This window comes from Phodopus roborovskii, unplaced genomic scaffold, assembly GCF_943737965.1.
Source record: "Phodopus roborovskii unplaced genomic scaffold, PHOROB, whole genome shotgun sequence".
NCBI lineage: Eukaryota > Metazoa > Chordata > Mammalia > Rodentia > Cricetidae > Phodopus > Phodopus roborovskii.
In genome coordinates this window covers 7419816-7436011 of record NW_026126412.1, presented here as the reverse complement: position 1 = coordinate 7436011, position 16196 = coordinate 7419816, and the positions used below count along the sequence as shown (strand labels likewise).

General features: G+C 39.1%; 1 protein-coding gene across 1 annotated transcript in view; it reads left to right on the top strand.

Moving 5' to 3' along the window:
- Positions 1-16196, top strand: part of Polr3g (RNA polymerase III subunit G) — a 33313-nt gene that overhangs the window by 15332 nt on the left and 1785 nt on the right. The window contains exons 4-7 of the mRNA XM_051182796.1: positions 1736-1795; positions 4215-4265; positions 8521-8603; positions 12547-12690. Coding sequence (XP_051038753.1) covers positions 1736-1795; positions 4215-4265; positions 8521-8603; positions 12547-12690 — 338 coding nt within the window. The remainder of the gene's footprint in view (positions 1-1735; positions 1796-4214; positions 4266-8520; positions 8604-12546; positions 12691-16196) is intronic.

The following is a 16196-nucleotide window of genomic DNA, read 5'->3' as shown; positions in this document are numbered from 1 at the left end:
TATGTAATAAAATTTAAAAAGATACTTGCTTACTTGCTTAATCCCATAAGAAAATTCTATATAGGATTTTCCAAATAGATAGAAGTAAAAACTCTTCTTATCATTCTCTCTGCTCCTCTTTCCTGATATGGTGTGGTATGGTTGAAAAAGCACTGTGGTTCAAATACAGTTTTAAATATATGCAGGCATTTATATGTATGTGTAGAAGCAAACACGGCACAGCGGTCTCCTCTCTAACAATGAGTAGTATCTTCCAACACATCCCCCAAAGCATGCCTGAAACCACAGACACTACCTAACCCTGTGTACTGGCACTGTGGTGCTGCCATTGATGACTGAGCATGTGACATGGAGGTGCTGGACAAAGGCAAGGCTCATACAGAATCTGTAGGCAGGCTTTTTGTTTTGTCCAATCACTCCTGGGCATTGGGGCTGCTTTGGAGTATGATCAGTATACCTAATGACAAAGAAGGAACAGGAGAAAATTGATTTTCCCTTTGCCAGTGGATAGCAATTCTAAATATTTTCTTGGTTAGGGCTGGGATCCTGTGTCCACTTCCCACTCCTAGGCCTGGAACCCCATGTGTCTTGAACCTGGGTAGCCCTCTATGTGCTGCCACAGTCTCTGTGAGTTCGCGTGTGCATCAGTCCTGTTAAAACATTGTTTGCTTCGACTTATCCGTCAGCTCTGGTTCTTCCGACTGTGCGACCTTCTTTTCTTATCTCTGAGCCTGAGGAGAGGACTTTCATGAAGACATCCCATTCAGGCCTGAGCGTTCCTCTGTGTGTGTGTGTGTGTGTGTGTGTGTGTGTGTGTGCGCGCGCGCGCGCGCGTGCTCACACACTTGTCTGTCTCTCACTTTGCCCTGATATGGGTCTCTAATTCTTACTTACTTCAAGATGAGACTTCTCTAGTGTGGGTTGAGTGAGGTATTGATCTATTTGTATAGCAGAATGTCATTATGAGTCATTTTATTGCTACCTGAGCCCCTTTTTATGGTGAGCCATGCTTTCAAATGTCTGTGTCATGGTTCTCTTTACCAACTTGTGTTGCTTATGGAAAGGGTAGGGTTATTTTCGGGGTTGTCTGGCAAAGCTGACCAAGCAGAAGCAAGACACAGCTGTAGCTCAGCTGACGCTGGCAAGTTCAGGTGGTATCTATAGAGCTTTAAGTAGTTTGTAGAAGGCTTATAGCTGACACACTTGATTCCCCAACAAGTAACTTCTCACCACACTCTGCCTTCTTATCTCTAGCCTTCCTCCCTGTTGTGAGGTGCTGAGGAACCTCACAGTCTGATTTTGTGTATAGGAAACACTAGAGGTGAGCCATTAGCCCTCCGTTCCACTACGGTATCGATGTACCACAGTGAGACACAGTTAGATAGGAGGCAAGGAATGCAAGAACAGAAAACACTGAGTATATTTCTACCTTTGTATGGGAGTGGCTTCCTGATGTGACTCTGAACTTCTGTGAAGATTCTCACAGGCTAGGCAGACTGTCTCATTCTGTGAACCAGGTTCAAGGCTGATGTCTCTGCCTACCCCACGCTTGCTCTTGCCACATTTGTAACCATATTAATCAATTGAACTTGTCAGTATTGGTTCCGTTACATATGTTATATACAAATGTAGGGAATATATGAAAACAAAAGATTTATCTGGTGGCGTAAGCTATTTTAAAGAAAGGCTTATGTTTTTATTCTTCTAATGAATGCTTTTTCTTCTTTCACCCTAGATGATATTGAAAGGTATAGTAAACGATATATGAAGGTATACAAAGAAGAATGGATACCAGGTATTATAAAACAGACCATGTTAAAATACTTTTTAAAAATATTTCATCTTAGTTTTATTAATGGATGTGTGTGTGTGTCTATGCCATGTTTGTGAGGGCTCCATGAAGACCAGAAGAAGGAGTCAGATACCCTGGAGCTCTCATCACAGGAGTGCTAGTTGGTTTCCAGCTCCCTGCTGGGGCTTGAAGCTGAACTTTGGATGGGAAGCAAGAGCTCTTAACACTGAGCTTCCTCTTCAGCCCCTTAAAGTACTTCTTAAAGACCCCTTTCCTATTACACAAAAATGTAGTGAGTTCTTAGATGTTTTGTTTTTAACTGTAAGAAAGTAGTCTTTTTTTCCTTGCTGTAATTAATAATGATGAAAATAATAAATGAAAATAAAATAATAATAATGAAAATCACTTGGAAACTAAGAAGAAAGATTTTTACACTGTAAACAGAATGTACTGAAGTGTGTTTTGTAATATATATATGTATATATGTGTGTATATATATATATATTACATGTAAAATATACTATATATATTATACCTATAAAATATATGATCTGTGTGTGTGTGTGTGTGTGTGTGTGTGTGTGTGTGTGTGTATGTATGTAGTATGTATGAATAGGACTTGCTAGTTAGATTTTCATTAGCCACAATCACAACTTTAATTTGTAATACAAAAAACACTTGGTTCTTAGTTTCTAGTTGATTTTAAAGTTTTCTTGTTTGTTGAGATACCCTTTACCCTATATAGTCAGTGCCAGCCTAGAACTCCTGATTCTCAGCCAGCCCAGTCTTTTAGATGTAGGCTTTGTTGACAGGGTCTCATGTATCCCAGGCTGACCTTTGACCCTTCTGTGTCCTCTGCTGGCCTGCTTCATCACACCCAGTTCTCTGTGGTGCTGGATGTTGAGTGTAAGGTCCCTCCATGGTATGCGGGCACTCTTACCAAATGAGGTGCATCCCCAACCCAAGATTTGAGACTTTTTAAGGAGAAAGTCAATGCCCAACTTGAAGGATATTTTAAACCAAGCTCCTGAGTAAAGCTTTCTGTTATTCGAGGACACATGGGCAAGTTTTAGCTGCTAATATACTGTTTCAATAGGAACAAATGGATGGCTTCTGTTAGCATTCAGAAGTATTACAATCGACAAGATGGAGGGGCTTTAGAGGAAATGTCATTCAACCAGTTTATTTTGTAAACAGAAAATAGTTGCCATAGAAACAAAATAACCCATCAGGGTTTCTTACAAAAACTGCTGTCACTTACGCTTTCATCCTTTTGTGTCTCTGACAGTAATGTTTATAGAAACTGCCTTTAGGAAAATGTGCAGACACCATCAACTACATCATCACTTTCAAGGGCAGAGTGGGTGTTTTTCCTGTTGATCTTAAGATGTAGGGAGAGGGTGGAAATCCTCTCCCAAATCATCCTTTTTACATACTTTCTCATGGTCTAAGTTTGAAACTCAAATATACTCAAAGCAAAATTTATCACCACAGGTAAAATGGTGCAAGTTTGTATAAATACCCTGGCATTTCTTTATTAGCAGCCAATATCTTTATATCTTTTTTGAGTATTTCAAAAATTGTTACTCTGTGTATGTGTGTATGTTTACACCACATGTGTGTGTGTAGGTGTCTGAGGAGGCCAGAAGAGGGCTTTAGATCTCCTAGAGCTAGAGTTACATATGGCTGTGAACCACCTACCCTGGGTGCTGGAAACTGAACTCAGGTCCTCTGGAAAAACAAGTGCTCTTACCACTGAGCCATCTCTCTAGTCCTTTTAAACTTGTATTTACATAGTTTCAGTTTTATATCTATTTCTATTATTAAAAACTAAAAATGGGGTAAGGATTATAAAATATTTGCCTAGCATAAATAAGGCTCTATGAGGCCCCAAATTCAATTACTAACACCCTCCTCACAATTTGAAGAAAATAAATAAAGGAATTGTTTAGTTATTACAACTGAAAGTCATTTATTGGAGAGAATTTACATGTTCACAACCAGTAGTATTGTTAATTGAAAAATTTCAGATCATTATTAAAATTGTGTTATATGTATTGGGTTTGATTACATCCCTTAACTTTTGAAAACAATGTTACAACTTACAAAATACAAAGTAGCCAAATAATATCTACCAAAAACAGTTGTGATCTTAACATCCATCAGAAATTTGCATAAGATGTCTTTCCAAGACTCTTTATTGCAACATTTCAAAGCTGTTTTTCTTCACAGGAGAAACTGTGTTACTGTGCATTCTTTTTATATTTGTTTTGTTATGGTCCAGGCTAAATCTGTACAATCAGACTCTGGGAAATTTCGCTATCTTTGCCAGAGCAGCTGCCATTAAACCTGTTCTTTAATCAATTAGGTCCAGAGACACCCAGGAAACTGAAATTTTTTATTCTTTCCTTTATACACACAGACTGGAGAAGACTTCCCAGAGAGATGATGCCGAGGAAAAAATGCAAGAAAGGTATGCTGACTAACATGACTTAGTCCAGGGTGGAAATGATTGTTGCTTAAGCTCTATTAATACAGAAGTCAACCTGCAGCTCTCCTCAGGACTATGAAGTCTTTCTCCTGAAGTATGTCTGGCATGTTGATTATTGTACTGGAGCTTGGTTGCTGTTGACATTTGGACCTTCTTGATTTCATCTCGTTGACAGTTAGTTGTTGGCGGTTGGGGGAGGAGAGTCAGTTTTCTTTAACAGTGTGGCCACCAATAGGTCTTGACTTGAGTCAGTGGATTAATGAAAAAATAAGGACTTAAAGCTGGGAAGGAGAGTGGAAGGAGTTAATAGGAGGAGGGAGGATGAGTAGGAACAAACTATATTGTATAGATGCATAATTTTCAAAGAATTAATAAACTATTTAATACAAAAAAAGAAAGATATAACTCACTAGGAAACATTGAGGAGCTGATAAAATAGAATTTTATCTTAGATAAAAGGGTACCAAATATATATTTTTATATTTGTTCTTTATTAATTCCAGTCAATAAATAATTGAGTGTCTGCTATTTTGGCAGTCACTGTGCCACAATGAACAGAGCCCATGTAGGTAGGACTGCCCTTGTGTCTTGGAGTTTGTAATTAGGTGGAGGAAAAATCTGAAAGGGGCCAGGGAGATGGCTCAGTCAGTTAAGTACTTGCTTCTCAAGCATGGATTACCCCAGTTCAGATCTCTGTCACCTACATAAAAATGTTCAGCACAGTTGCAGGCACCTGGGAAGACCCCCATGAACTCCGGGACCAGTGAGACACTATCCCCCAAAATAAGAGAGTGTGCTATGCAGGCCAGTGACTGTTGGCCTCCAAGTGAGCACCCATGGCTCACACACACTCACATACAAGCAACAAGATGCAAAACAAAACCATATGTCTTTTGGGGAAGTCTGGGGAAGGTTTCAAGAAAGTGTGTCTGGAGTGGCCATTGAAGGTGGTTGGGTGCTTACTGGGGTTTGTATTGGGAAGGGTTTGGAGAAAGACATGTTGGTAGGTGAATTCCCAGGTTTGGTTGAGACTTGGTATTTGTTGGTATTTTGAGATACCCCTAGAGTGTTGACTGTGGCGATGGAGTGGTATGGGTCTGTGAAGAGAAACTGTGCTCATCAGCACAGGAAGGAACCTAGAGATCAGGAGAACTGATAAAATAGTCGTGGGAAAATTAGATTATCAAAAGAGAGCAGGGCCACGGGCTGAACATAAAGGAATTGCAGAACTTAAAAGAAATAGTGGAGAAGACTAAATCAACAAGAAAGGGAAGACAAGAGAGGAAGACAAAGCTGGGAGAGCAGAATGTGTTCAGCAGGAGAGAGTGCCTCCGCACAGGCAGAACAATACTGCTCAAGGGAGTTGAAGATTCAAAATCTTGTAGTTTTTAATTTTCTTTTTTATATGTATGTGTGAATTCCTAAGTTTATTTGTCACTTACGTGCAAGTACTGGCTGAGACCAGAAAGTGGTATTGCATTGTCAGCTGGAGCTGGAGTTGCAGATGGCTATAAGCCTTCTGATGTGGGTGCTGGGAACAGAATTCTGGTGTCTTAGTTAGGATTTTTATTGCTGTGAAGACACACCATGACCATGGTAACTCTTACATAAGAAAATATTTAATTGGGGTGGCTTACTAACAGTTTTAGAAGTTTAGTTCATTTTAATCATGTTGTGCAACACGGCATGCAGGCAGATCTGGTACTGGAGAAGTAGCTGAGAGTCCCACGTCTTTTCAACAGGAAGTGAACTGAGACACTGGGTATAGCTTGAGCATATATGAGACTCAAAGCCTGCCCTCACAAAGACACACTTCCACCCACAAGACCATTCCTATTCCAACAAATCCACATCTCCTAATAGTCCCATTTCTATGAGATTATTGGGAGCCAACTACCTTTTATGACATTGGTCCTCTGGAAGAGCAGCAAGTTCTTAGCCACTGAGCCATCTCTCCAGGTCTTGTTTTAATGTCCACTCCAATCTTGTTTTAATGTCAGTCACACCTGTTCTTGGGGAGATATTTTTTTTAGGATCCTTGGAGAGGTTATATCCAGTTTGGATTGCGTCAAACTACAAGGGAGGTTATTGACCAGGAGACAGCCAACTTGGTTCTGTCTTCAGAGACTTCCTGTGCAGAATGAAGAGAGAAAGGAAAGATGCTGACAACAGGTGGTTAGCAACCATGAGAAACCTTCCCCCTGCCCCTTTTAATAGTCAGTATGAACATACAACAAAGAGCACATATTTAAAGTACACATTAAATAGGTACATATATATTTAAGGTGGGAGTGTTTCCATTTTATTTAAAGTGCATGTCTATTTAGCTTGAATGCAAAATATTTGTAGATGTTACTACTATCTTCTGTTGGTAAGGATTTCCATTTATTGAAAAACAAATCAACAATTAAATTTTCTTTACCAGTTTGGGCTAATATTTTTAATTGTATGAAGTATAGTTTTTGAGTTTTATCTTCCCTTTTGTGATGGCCTCCATTGATCTACATGAAAGTAGACAGTGACAGAGGACTCTCAGGTAGCAGAGGTATGTTGAGGAAGCAGCTTCTAACAGATACCGAAAGAGATAAGTTCAAGGATGTGCACTATATGAAAAAGACGTTAACTATGGGAAATTTTCATGTCAACATTTTAGGATAAAAATCATCTTTCTGTAATATTGGTGATTTGATACTTCTCCCCTGAATGTGAATGTGTGTTCATGAGTTAAGTATTAAAACCAAAATAAGGAAAGATGAGTGGTATAGAATCTGGTACTCTTCGATTTTAGTAAGGAAATCAGTAACTATGGGCCCGAAAAGAAGACTTGGTGGTTACGAGTCCTTCCTACTCAATTAGAGGGCCAAAGTTCAGATCCCAGCACCCACATCAAGTGACTCATAAGTGACTCCAACTCCAAGAGAGCTGATACCTCAGTCTAGTCTGGCCCAATACTTTCTCTCTCTTTCTCTCTCTCTCTCTCTCTCTTTCTCTCTCTTTCTCTCTCTCTCTCTCTCTCTCTCTCTCTGTGTAATTCCAACTCCAAGAGACCTGACACTCCATTCTTGTACACACACACACATCCCCCCCACCCCCCCACACACACCCCGTCTCTCTCAGTGTCTAACTCCAACTCCAAGTGAGCTGACATTTCATTCTGTCACTCCCCCTCCCTTTCTCTTCCTCTCTCTCTCTCTCCCCCCACACACAAATATAAAATATTTTAAAATGAAATTAGTAATTTTTCCATGTATATGTATATTCAGCTGATCAATTTTTGTAGTATTCATCTAATCGTTGTATTTATCATGAAATTTCATACAAAGTCCTTAGAGAAAAATACTATGTGGTGTGAACAAATTATATTTTTAGCTAGTAGCGGTTGCCATCCATATTATAGTATTTACTGAGATCTTATTCAGATGTGATATTGTGCTTGGAGTACAAGCAGTCTAGAGGTTACTTCTGTGTTCAATGTTCAACTTTAACACAAGTCTTTGCTAGAGTTTTTCTGTGTTGTTCTTGTTTTGTTTTTTTCTTTTCTTTTTCTTTTTTTTTTTTTCTTTTTGGGTGTTGGTTCAATTATCATTCCTCCTCATCGTGAAAAAGTTTTATAGCTTATAACAATTCCTCGGTAATTGGCAGTCTTCATATGAAGTAATACACTTATTCCCTGCTGTTTTAGAATAACCCAAAAATGAAATATTTTGCATAGAGTAAAACAATCATGGATTCTAAAGCTATTGAAACATGTCATTTCATGGATGTGAAGTGACAAGCAAAGTATTTTAATCTTCACTGAAGACAGCTCTTGTGACAAGCTCCTTCCTAGCCTGCACCATTAGCCACTGCACATTTACCCTGCACTACTCTTTGCTTCACCCCAGCCTAGCACTGGTTTTGTTAAAATGGACTCTACTCCAATAGAGCAGGGGTGGGAGGTTAGGGGGTGAGGGGGGGGCTTTGCAGGGCCTCCACATATTATTATAGTCACCAGATAGCAGATTTTGTGTCCAATGAAATTAATTGTGAGACTGCAATTTCAGTACTTAGTTAAAATATACTTGGTTGTAGTCATCGAAAACACCTTGTAAAGAGATTACCATTTTTTTGGAGCTTAGTGAGGTGTGGTGATTTTGTGGGAGGAGCTTAATTTGTACTGGAAATGATGTGGCTGTCTGGTTGAGGGACCCAGCTGTTCCTGTGGAAGATCTGTTAACAGCTGGTTGTTTCCTTGCAGGGGATCCAAAATCCCGAATAGCCAAAGCTGCAGACAGAGATCCTTCAGTCACTAATTCGGCAGATGTGTTGAAAAAAATCGAGGTAAGGTTATACGTGAAACATGAACTGAAAAAAGTAGAAAAAGCTATCCTTCTTTTTCTACCTTTCAGCCTTCTCGTCTTAATAATGCAGAGTTGGCAGAAGAAAGACCAACACTTAAGTGTGGAGGAAAGAGCCCCTATGCTAGAGTACACATGGCCCCTGCCTTACCATCTTCCCTGAGCTGTCCTCTTTTCCTCTTCTTCCTTTTAAGCATCACCCTCAACCCCAGGCTTTCCTTTTACTGTGTCCTTAATGTCCCCTCGTATGAGATTGGAGCTTGCCTGAAGAGAGAGAATAAATGTGACTCTATGAAAGTCCTGGCTTTCCTTTTGTCGGTGTATACATTTCTAACACACACACACACACATGGCCAGTGTTTTGCAGTATAAATAGAAGACTCTATTGAGGAAAAGCTGGTACTCTATGGAACTTATACTCCTATCATTAAGCAAAAGCAAAACAAAATTTAGATTATTACCTTAAAAATATGTTCTCTCATCTCTATTCATACTCTTTATTTTTTTTGCTGTAAGCTCCAAAATTACATTTCTTATATATCCTTTCAGAAATATTTTTTTCATAAAAATACAGAACTTTCCCTCATAATTTTTATCTTTAAAATTTATTTTATTACTTTATGTGTGTAAGTGTTTGGCCTGCATGTATGTATGTGCATTACATGAGTGCCTGGTGTCCGTGGATGTCAGAAGCAGGGGTCAGATCCCCTGGGACTGGAGTTAGTAAACCTGAATCCTCTGCAAGATCAGTGGGGCTCTTAACTGCTGAGCCAAGTACCCAGCCTGAATCCCCCAATTTGAATAACACAGATAGTATGTCACACTCCTGCATTTTTATTTTATTACTTAATAAAATGTCATGAGCCTGGCTCCATGTCCTAACTCTAACTCTAACCATAATCATAACCTAACCCTAACCCGAGCCATACCCTAACCTTAACACTAACCCTAACACAAACCCTATCGCAAACCCTAACCCTACCCTATCTCTCCTTTCGTTGGCAGCACTGTTAGAGTGAACCATAGTTACTTAGCAATTTCGTTAATCCTCCACTGAAGAATACTGTTTCTTCTCATACTTTGCTATTGTAAACAATACTGTGACTTTATAATAAGTATGTAACTTCACAGGAGTAGTTTTTAGAAGTAGACCTGTTGTATTTTCGTATTGTAGAAAACAGTTGGTGACTGGCACATTGATCTCGTGGTGGTTATGCCATGCACTTCCTTATATTAGGTTGTTTTGATGATGGTAATTATAGTCACACTTACTGAGAACTTGTACATGCCAGGCAATTTGATGAGCTCTTTATATACCCTGTCCTCGAGAGTATGTATGTAGCAGACAGGTGGGTTGTTTTATTTCTTACTTACAGAAGAAAGTTAATAGTTTAAGTATGTTCTTACTGACCTCCTCAGCACATCTACTTGATAGAAAGCTCCTGGTTTAATTGTTCTAGTTTTGGAACAGTATTTGAACTGGATCATAATATGTCCAAAATATAGAATCTGGAAGATCAGTGAGGGAATTGGAATAACTGTCAGGGTTAACTAGGTGGAATGACAGGTGGAATTTATGAACCACAAATCGTGCCTGCTTATACAGTTTGGAGTTTTGTAAAATGCTAAGTGCTCTGTAGTGCTTTGGCTGTGGTTTCTCCTTTGGGCAAACTGCTTCATTGTTGCCTACATTTACCACCTTTCCCAGAACATTCTAAACATAGAGGTCTTAGCCCATGTACAGTTTTAACAGAGCAATGATTGTCCCTGGTTGTCAACAACACAAAAAGCTTCACCTTTTATTGTAACATCATCTCTGGATGGAGGTAGCCAGCAACATTAGGTCAAATCTTACATGCAGTCCTTTGGCAACAAAGAGAGATACGCTTTATTTCTGCATTCCACAAGGAAGGCTCCTTGCACACAGTGTCTAAGCTAGAAGACCTGCTCTGGGTCTTCATCTTAACTGTTTTTAAGAGGTTATGTTATTTCAGTCCTTTTCCCATTAAACCTGTAGAGTAAGCTTAGTAGGTAAATCTCATGGAAAAGAAGATGGAGGCTGCAAAGTGGAAAGGCCAAAGCCGTTAATTGTTGAAAAGAATGTAGCAATGTCTCAAGCATGTGTCCTTGGGATCACAGTAAAAGTCATACACCTCTTCTACTTCGGTCTGCTGAAGTTCTTTATAGCTTTGACTTGGGTGTATGTGGTACAGATTAAAATGGATTAAGATTGTATATGTCAGATGTTTCAAAAGTTTGTGAAAATTTTGTTCACTTGGGATATTCCAAGAAGACTGACAGTTGGGAAATTGTACACATGATATTGCTGTAATAACTGCCAAGGCAACCCCAGGTTTGTTATCAGTGTAACCCATCCTGTGCATGTGGTAGTCTTGATTTTAATTTGTTCTCCCTGAGTGAGGTGAGTTGCAAGCAAGATATCTTGATTTATTTAAAAAGTGAGCGTTATGGGCTTGACAGGTGGCTCAATAGATGATAAAGCATTCACTGTGCAAGCAAAGTGACTGCAGCTCCAAGCCCCAGTGTACACACCAAGCCAGGTGGGCCTGCAGCTACCTGCAATCCCAGCATCTGGGAGACAGAGAGAAGGGATCCCTAAGGCACGCAGTGAACTGCCAAAACCAGCCGGAACCTGTTTTCCTAAACTAAGTAGAGACTGACTGAGGAAGATATCCAATGTCATCTTCCAGTCTTCACATGCATGTCTACACACATGAACATATTAATGTACACACGTGCATTCATGCACATATGAACATTCAAAAGTCACCCTTTTAAATTGGGTCTGTTTAATGTGGCCTTTTCTTTGCCTATGATTTTCTTCACTTCAAGTTGGAATTAAAAGAATTTTTTGTTTGTTTGTTTGTTTTGTTTGAGACAGGTTTTCTATGTATTGCTTTGGAGCCTGTCCTGGAACTCACTCTATAAACCAGGCTGACCTTGAACTCATAGAGATCCGCCTGCCTCTGCCTCCGTTGTGCTAGGATTAAAGGCGTGCACCACCAACGCCCGGCAAGAATTAAAAAAAATTTTAAAGTAAATATTTAGGGAGTTAAAGAAGAGCTAAGTTGCAGTTATTCTGGATGAAAAACTGCTCTTGTTCATGAGTAATTGACAAGGTCTTAAAGAGAGGTGGAGAATACCTACACATTTTTATTAATGTAATTACTCTTCTAATTACTGGGTTAAGACCAATCAGAAATTAGTCATATGAAGCCTTAAGTATAAAGATACAAAATGGTTATTGTACCCATCTCACAGGAAACCTATGAAAATCTGCCCCTTATGTAAAATGAGATAGTGAACTTATCTTAGTGAACTGATAGTGACAGTAATAAAAATGGATCACTTTTCTTAGTTGAAAAAAAAAATGGTGGTAATGAGGTGTCTATAAAATTAAAATTGTGAGGTGGTGGCATGGTGAGTTTTCAAGTATCAGCAAGAACCATCCAGCAGTCAAGGCTTCATTATTTCTAGAATGGCTCATAATCGCTGATGTGTTCTCTTACATGGGTTTTAATTCCCTTTTCACAACCTTCCAAATGTATCATGAAGCAGAAAATCTTGGGAATGGGAAGAAATGAAAGACCAAGGAGATGGGAAGGGGATAAACTAAATCGTGTCACATTGTGGATTAGAATCTATTCTAATCTCATTGTGGATTAGAATACTAACCCCAGGGTAGCAAGGCCCAATGGCTAAGTAGCAAAATTGAAGAATGAGCAGTGCAGTAACAGCTTGGTGGGTGACCTTTCCTTGAGTACACCCAGGTCCTGAGGTGGGACTGGAGGGTGTGCTAACTTATACTTAGCCGACAATGATCCATAACTTTTCTCTTTGGGCGGGGTGTGTAGATCAAGAAGATTAGCTGTTTCATTGGAAAGTGATGCATCTCCCTTTATCAGGAATTAGAAAAGAGAGGCGATGGTGAAAAATCAGATGAGGAAAACGAGGAGAAAGAAGGGAGCAAAAAGAATAAAGACGGTGATGACGAGGACGACGATGATGATGCAGAGCAAGAGGAATACGATGAAGAGGAACAAGAGGAGGTAAAAGTCTGAGGATGATGAGAGCTGCTCACTAACTTCAGAGATTACCCACAGCATGGAGTGTCAGTCAGCAGACACAACCATGCCTGTAATACTAGCAAATTCAAGAATTGGGCAGGAGGGGTTTGAGGAGCTGGGAGGTAAGACTTTGTCACAAAAACAACCCCCTAAGTTTATAGAACCAGAAATATGTTCTTATCACTGGCATCAGGTGTTTGGCATGGAATGATAATAATAACAAATGAAAACCAGAAGATGAGGGTAACTTGATTGACAGCTTTTGCAAGTAAGGAATTAAGGAAATTGATGAGACTAGTACAGCTCATACTTACCAACATAAAAAGCTAAGACAGCAGTTGAGGTAGTAAAGGGCTTAGGCACATATGTGTGGAAGGAAATCCCTTCAGGGCCGTCATGTCTCAAATCCCCAAGTTCACATGGATGGAAGCAGTGTGACAGCTGACAAGGTCTTCTATATCTTGCACCTTTTGGTGACACCTATATAGAGTTCTCTTCTTTCTAGTGTCCTGACTATCTGCATTTTACATATTTAGTCTCTTGTTGACTGTGTTCTTTGCTTTACAGAAGCTTCTCAGTTTCAGGACGTTCATTTATTAATTGTTGCTCTCAGTGTCTGTGTTCTGTTTAGGAAGTGGTCTCCTGTGCCTATGCGTTCATGTGTATTTCCCACTTTCTCTTCTGTGAGGTTCAGTGTGGGTGGGTTTATGTTGAGGTCTTTGATCCATTTGGGCTTGAGTTTTGTGCATGGCAATAGATATGGATCCATTTGCATTCTTCTACATGTTGACAGCCATTTCTTTTTTCCATCTTATAGTTTTAGCATTTTTGTCAAAAATTAGGTGTTCCTAGGTGTGTGGGTTGATATCAGTATCTTTGATTAAATTCCATTGGTCCACCTGTCTATTTTTATGCCAATACCAAGCTATTTTCATTCTAATAGTCTATAGTACAGCCTTCAAGTCAGGGATGGTGATGCCGCCAGATGATCCTTTATTGTACAGGGTTGTTTTGGCTATCCTGGGATTTTGGTTTTTCCATATGAAATTGAGTATTGTCCTTTCAAGGTCTATGAAGAATTATGTTGGGATTTTAATGGAGATTGCATTGAATCTATAGATTGCTTTTTGGAAAGATTGCCATTTTTACTATGTTGATCCTACCTATCCAAGAGCATGGGGGAATCTTTCCATTTTCTGGTATCTTCTTTAATTTCTTTCTTTAAAGACTTGAAGTTCCTGTCATACAGGTCTTTCACTTGTTTGGTTAGAATTACCACAAGATATGGCTAGTGTAAAGAGTGATGTTTCTCTGATTTCCTTCCCTGCCTGTTTGTCATCTGTATATAGGAGGGCTATTGATTTTTTTGATCTTTTAATCTTGCTGTTACATTACTGAAGGTGTTTATCAGTTGTAGGAGTTTTCGTGTAGAATTTTTGGGGTCACTTATGCATTCTACCATATCATCAGCAAATAGTGAGAGTTTGACTTCTTTCCCAATTTGTATCCCTTTGATCTCCTTTTTTTTTTTTTTTTTTTTTTTTTTTTTTTGTCTTATTACTATAGCTAGAACTTGGAGTACTATGTTGAATAGATACGGAAAGAATGGATAGTCATTTCTTGTTCCTGATTTTAGTGGGAGTACTTTGATTTTCTATTTAGTTTAATGCTGGCTGTTGGGTTACTGTATATTGCCTTTATTATGTGTGTGTTCCTTGTATTCCTTGTATTCCTCTTTTCTCCAAGGCCTTTATCACAAAGGGGTGTTGAATTTTGTCGAAGGCTTTTTCAGCATATAGTGAGATGATCATGTGATTTTTTTTTTTTTTCAGTTTGCTTATATGGTAGATTACATTGGTGGATTTTCGTATGTTAAACCATCCCAGCATCTTTGGGATGAAGCCTACTTAGTCATGGTGGATGATTTTTCTGATGTGTTCTTGAATTCAATTTTCCAGTATTTTATTGAGTATTTTTGCATCTATATTCATATGGAAATTGGTCTGTAGTTATCTTTCTTAGTTGTGTCTTGGTGTGGTTTCAGTATCAGGGTAACTTTATCCTCATGGCAGTGTTCCTTCTATTTCTATTGTGCGTAATAATTTTAGGACTATTGGTATTAGATCTTTTTTGAACAAAGAACCACAATGGAGTTCATTAGGGTCTTGAATGTTAGGCTGAGAAATCTGACTTTATCTTTCCATGCTATGGTAAGCCACTAAAGTTAATTGTATTGCATTTTGGAGAACTCACTTGCTTACAATAAATCATATTTGAAAATTTCTTACCAGTTATTAGTTCAAAGCCACTGCCTCAGTGGGTAAAGGTACCTGATGAATTTAACCTCCAGAACCCACATGGGGGAAAGGGAGAAAGGACATGGAAGTTGTTCTTTGACACCCACATGCAAACCATGACATGCATGCATGCCCCCCACAATAAATAAATGAATAAATGTTAATATAGAAATGCATGGTAATGGATGGAGCCATTTCTGGTTGTCATAACAGGGATATTAGGAAGGTTTTATTAAGTTTGGATGGTAGATGCCAGTCCAGAGAAGACTGACTTTTATACTGCTCTTTTATTTGGTTGGGGGGTGTGTGTTTGTGTGTGTGTGTGTTGAAAGATGACCTACTCTGTTGGCAGCTTGTTTGAAACTCACTATAAAGCACAGGGTGGCTTCAAATTTGGAGCATTCCTGTATCTCAGCCTCCCAGTTATTGGATTTTTAAGTCTGAGTCACTATGCTCAACTCTATTTTGATAAAAATCAACCTGAATTGAGTGTGAACCATGTGTGTTAAAATTAAACATTCATGGGCTGGGGTGGTAGAGCAAATCTTTAATTCCAGCATCTCAATTCAAGGCCAGCCTAGTCTATATAGAATTTTTAGGTCAGCTAGAGTGATACAGTTATAGTAATTAGTAATGTAGTGAAGAAACCAACAGGTTTTGGTAGTTAAGAGCTGTGATTGGGCCTCAGTAAAATACTGCACCAGAGAGTGAGTTTAAAAAAAAAAATCAAAATTACACAAGTGAGGTTGAGTGAGGGACAGAAAGCGAGCTCCCCTAGAGGTCTTGTCACATTTCATTTTGGTGAATAGAGTGTAATGTGTCTTCTGGTAACACATGTTAAAGACAATACTTTTCTTTTGGCATTTTGGATATTTAGTTTAAGAATAAATAAAGCTGGAACTCAGTGGAGAGCCTGGAGAGCCACTCAGGCCATTGGTTTCAGCAGGCTCCCCAAAACACGCCTGCAACAAGATTGCTAACATCTCAGTGTGAGCATCTGAGTCACTAAACATACTTGGAATAAGTACCCATGTCTAAAAGACGAGTGCTTCTTGCTTGATTGGGTTCTGGCTTCTCTTCCTTGCTTTGTGCATGAATTTGTTTGCTTATATTTCCTTATGTGCATAGAGCTAAGGCCTTATTTACTGTGTGGCTTCATTTGAATGCTCTGCCAGTCACCCTTCCCCTAGT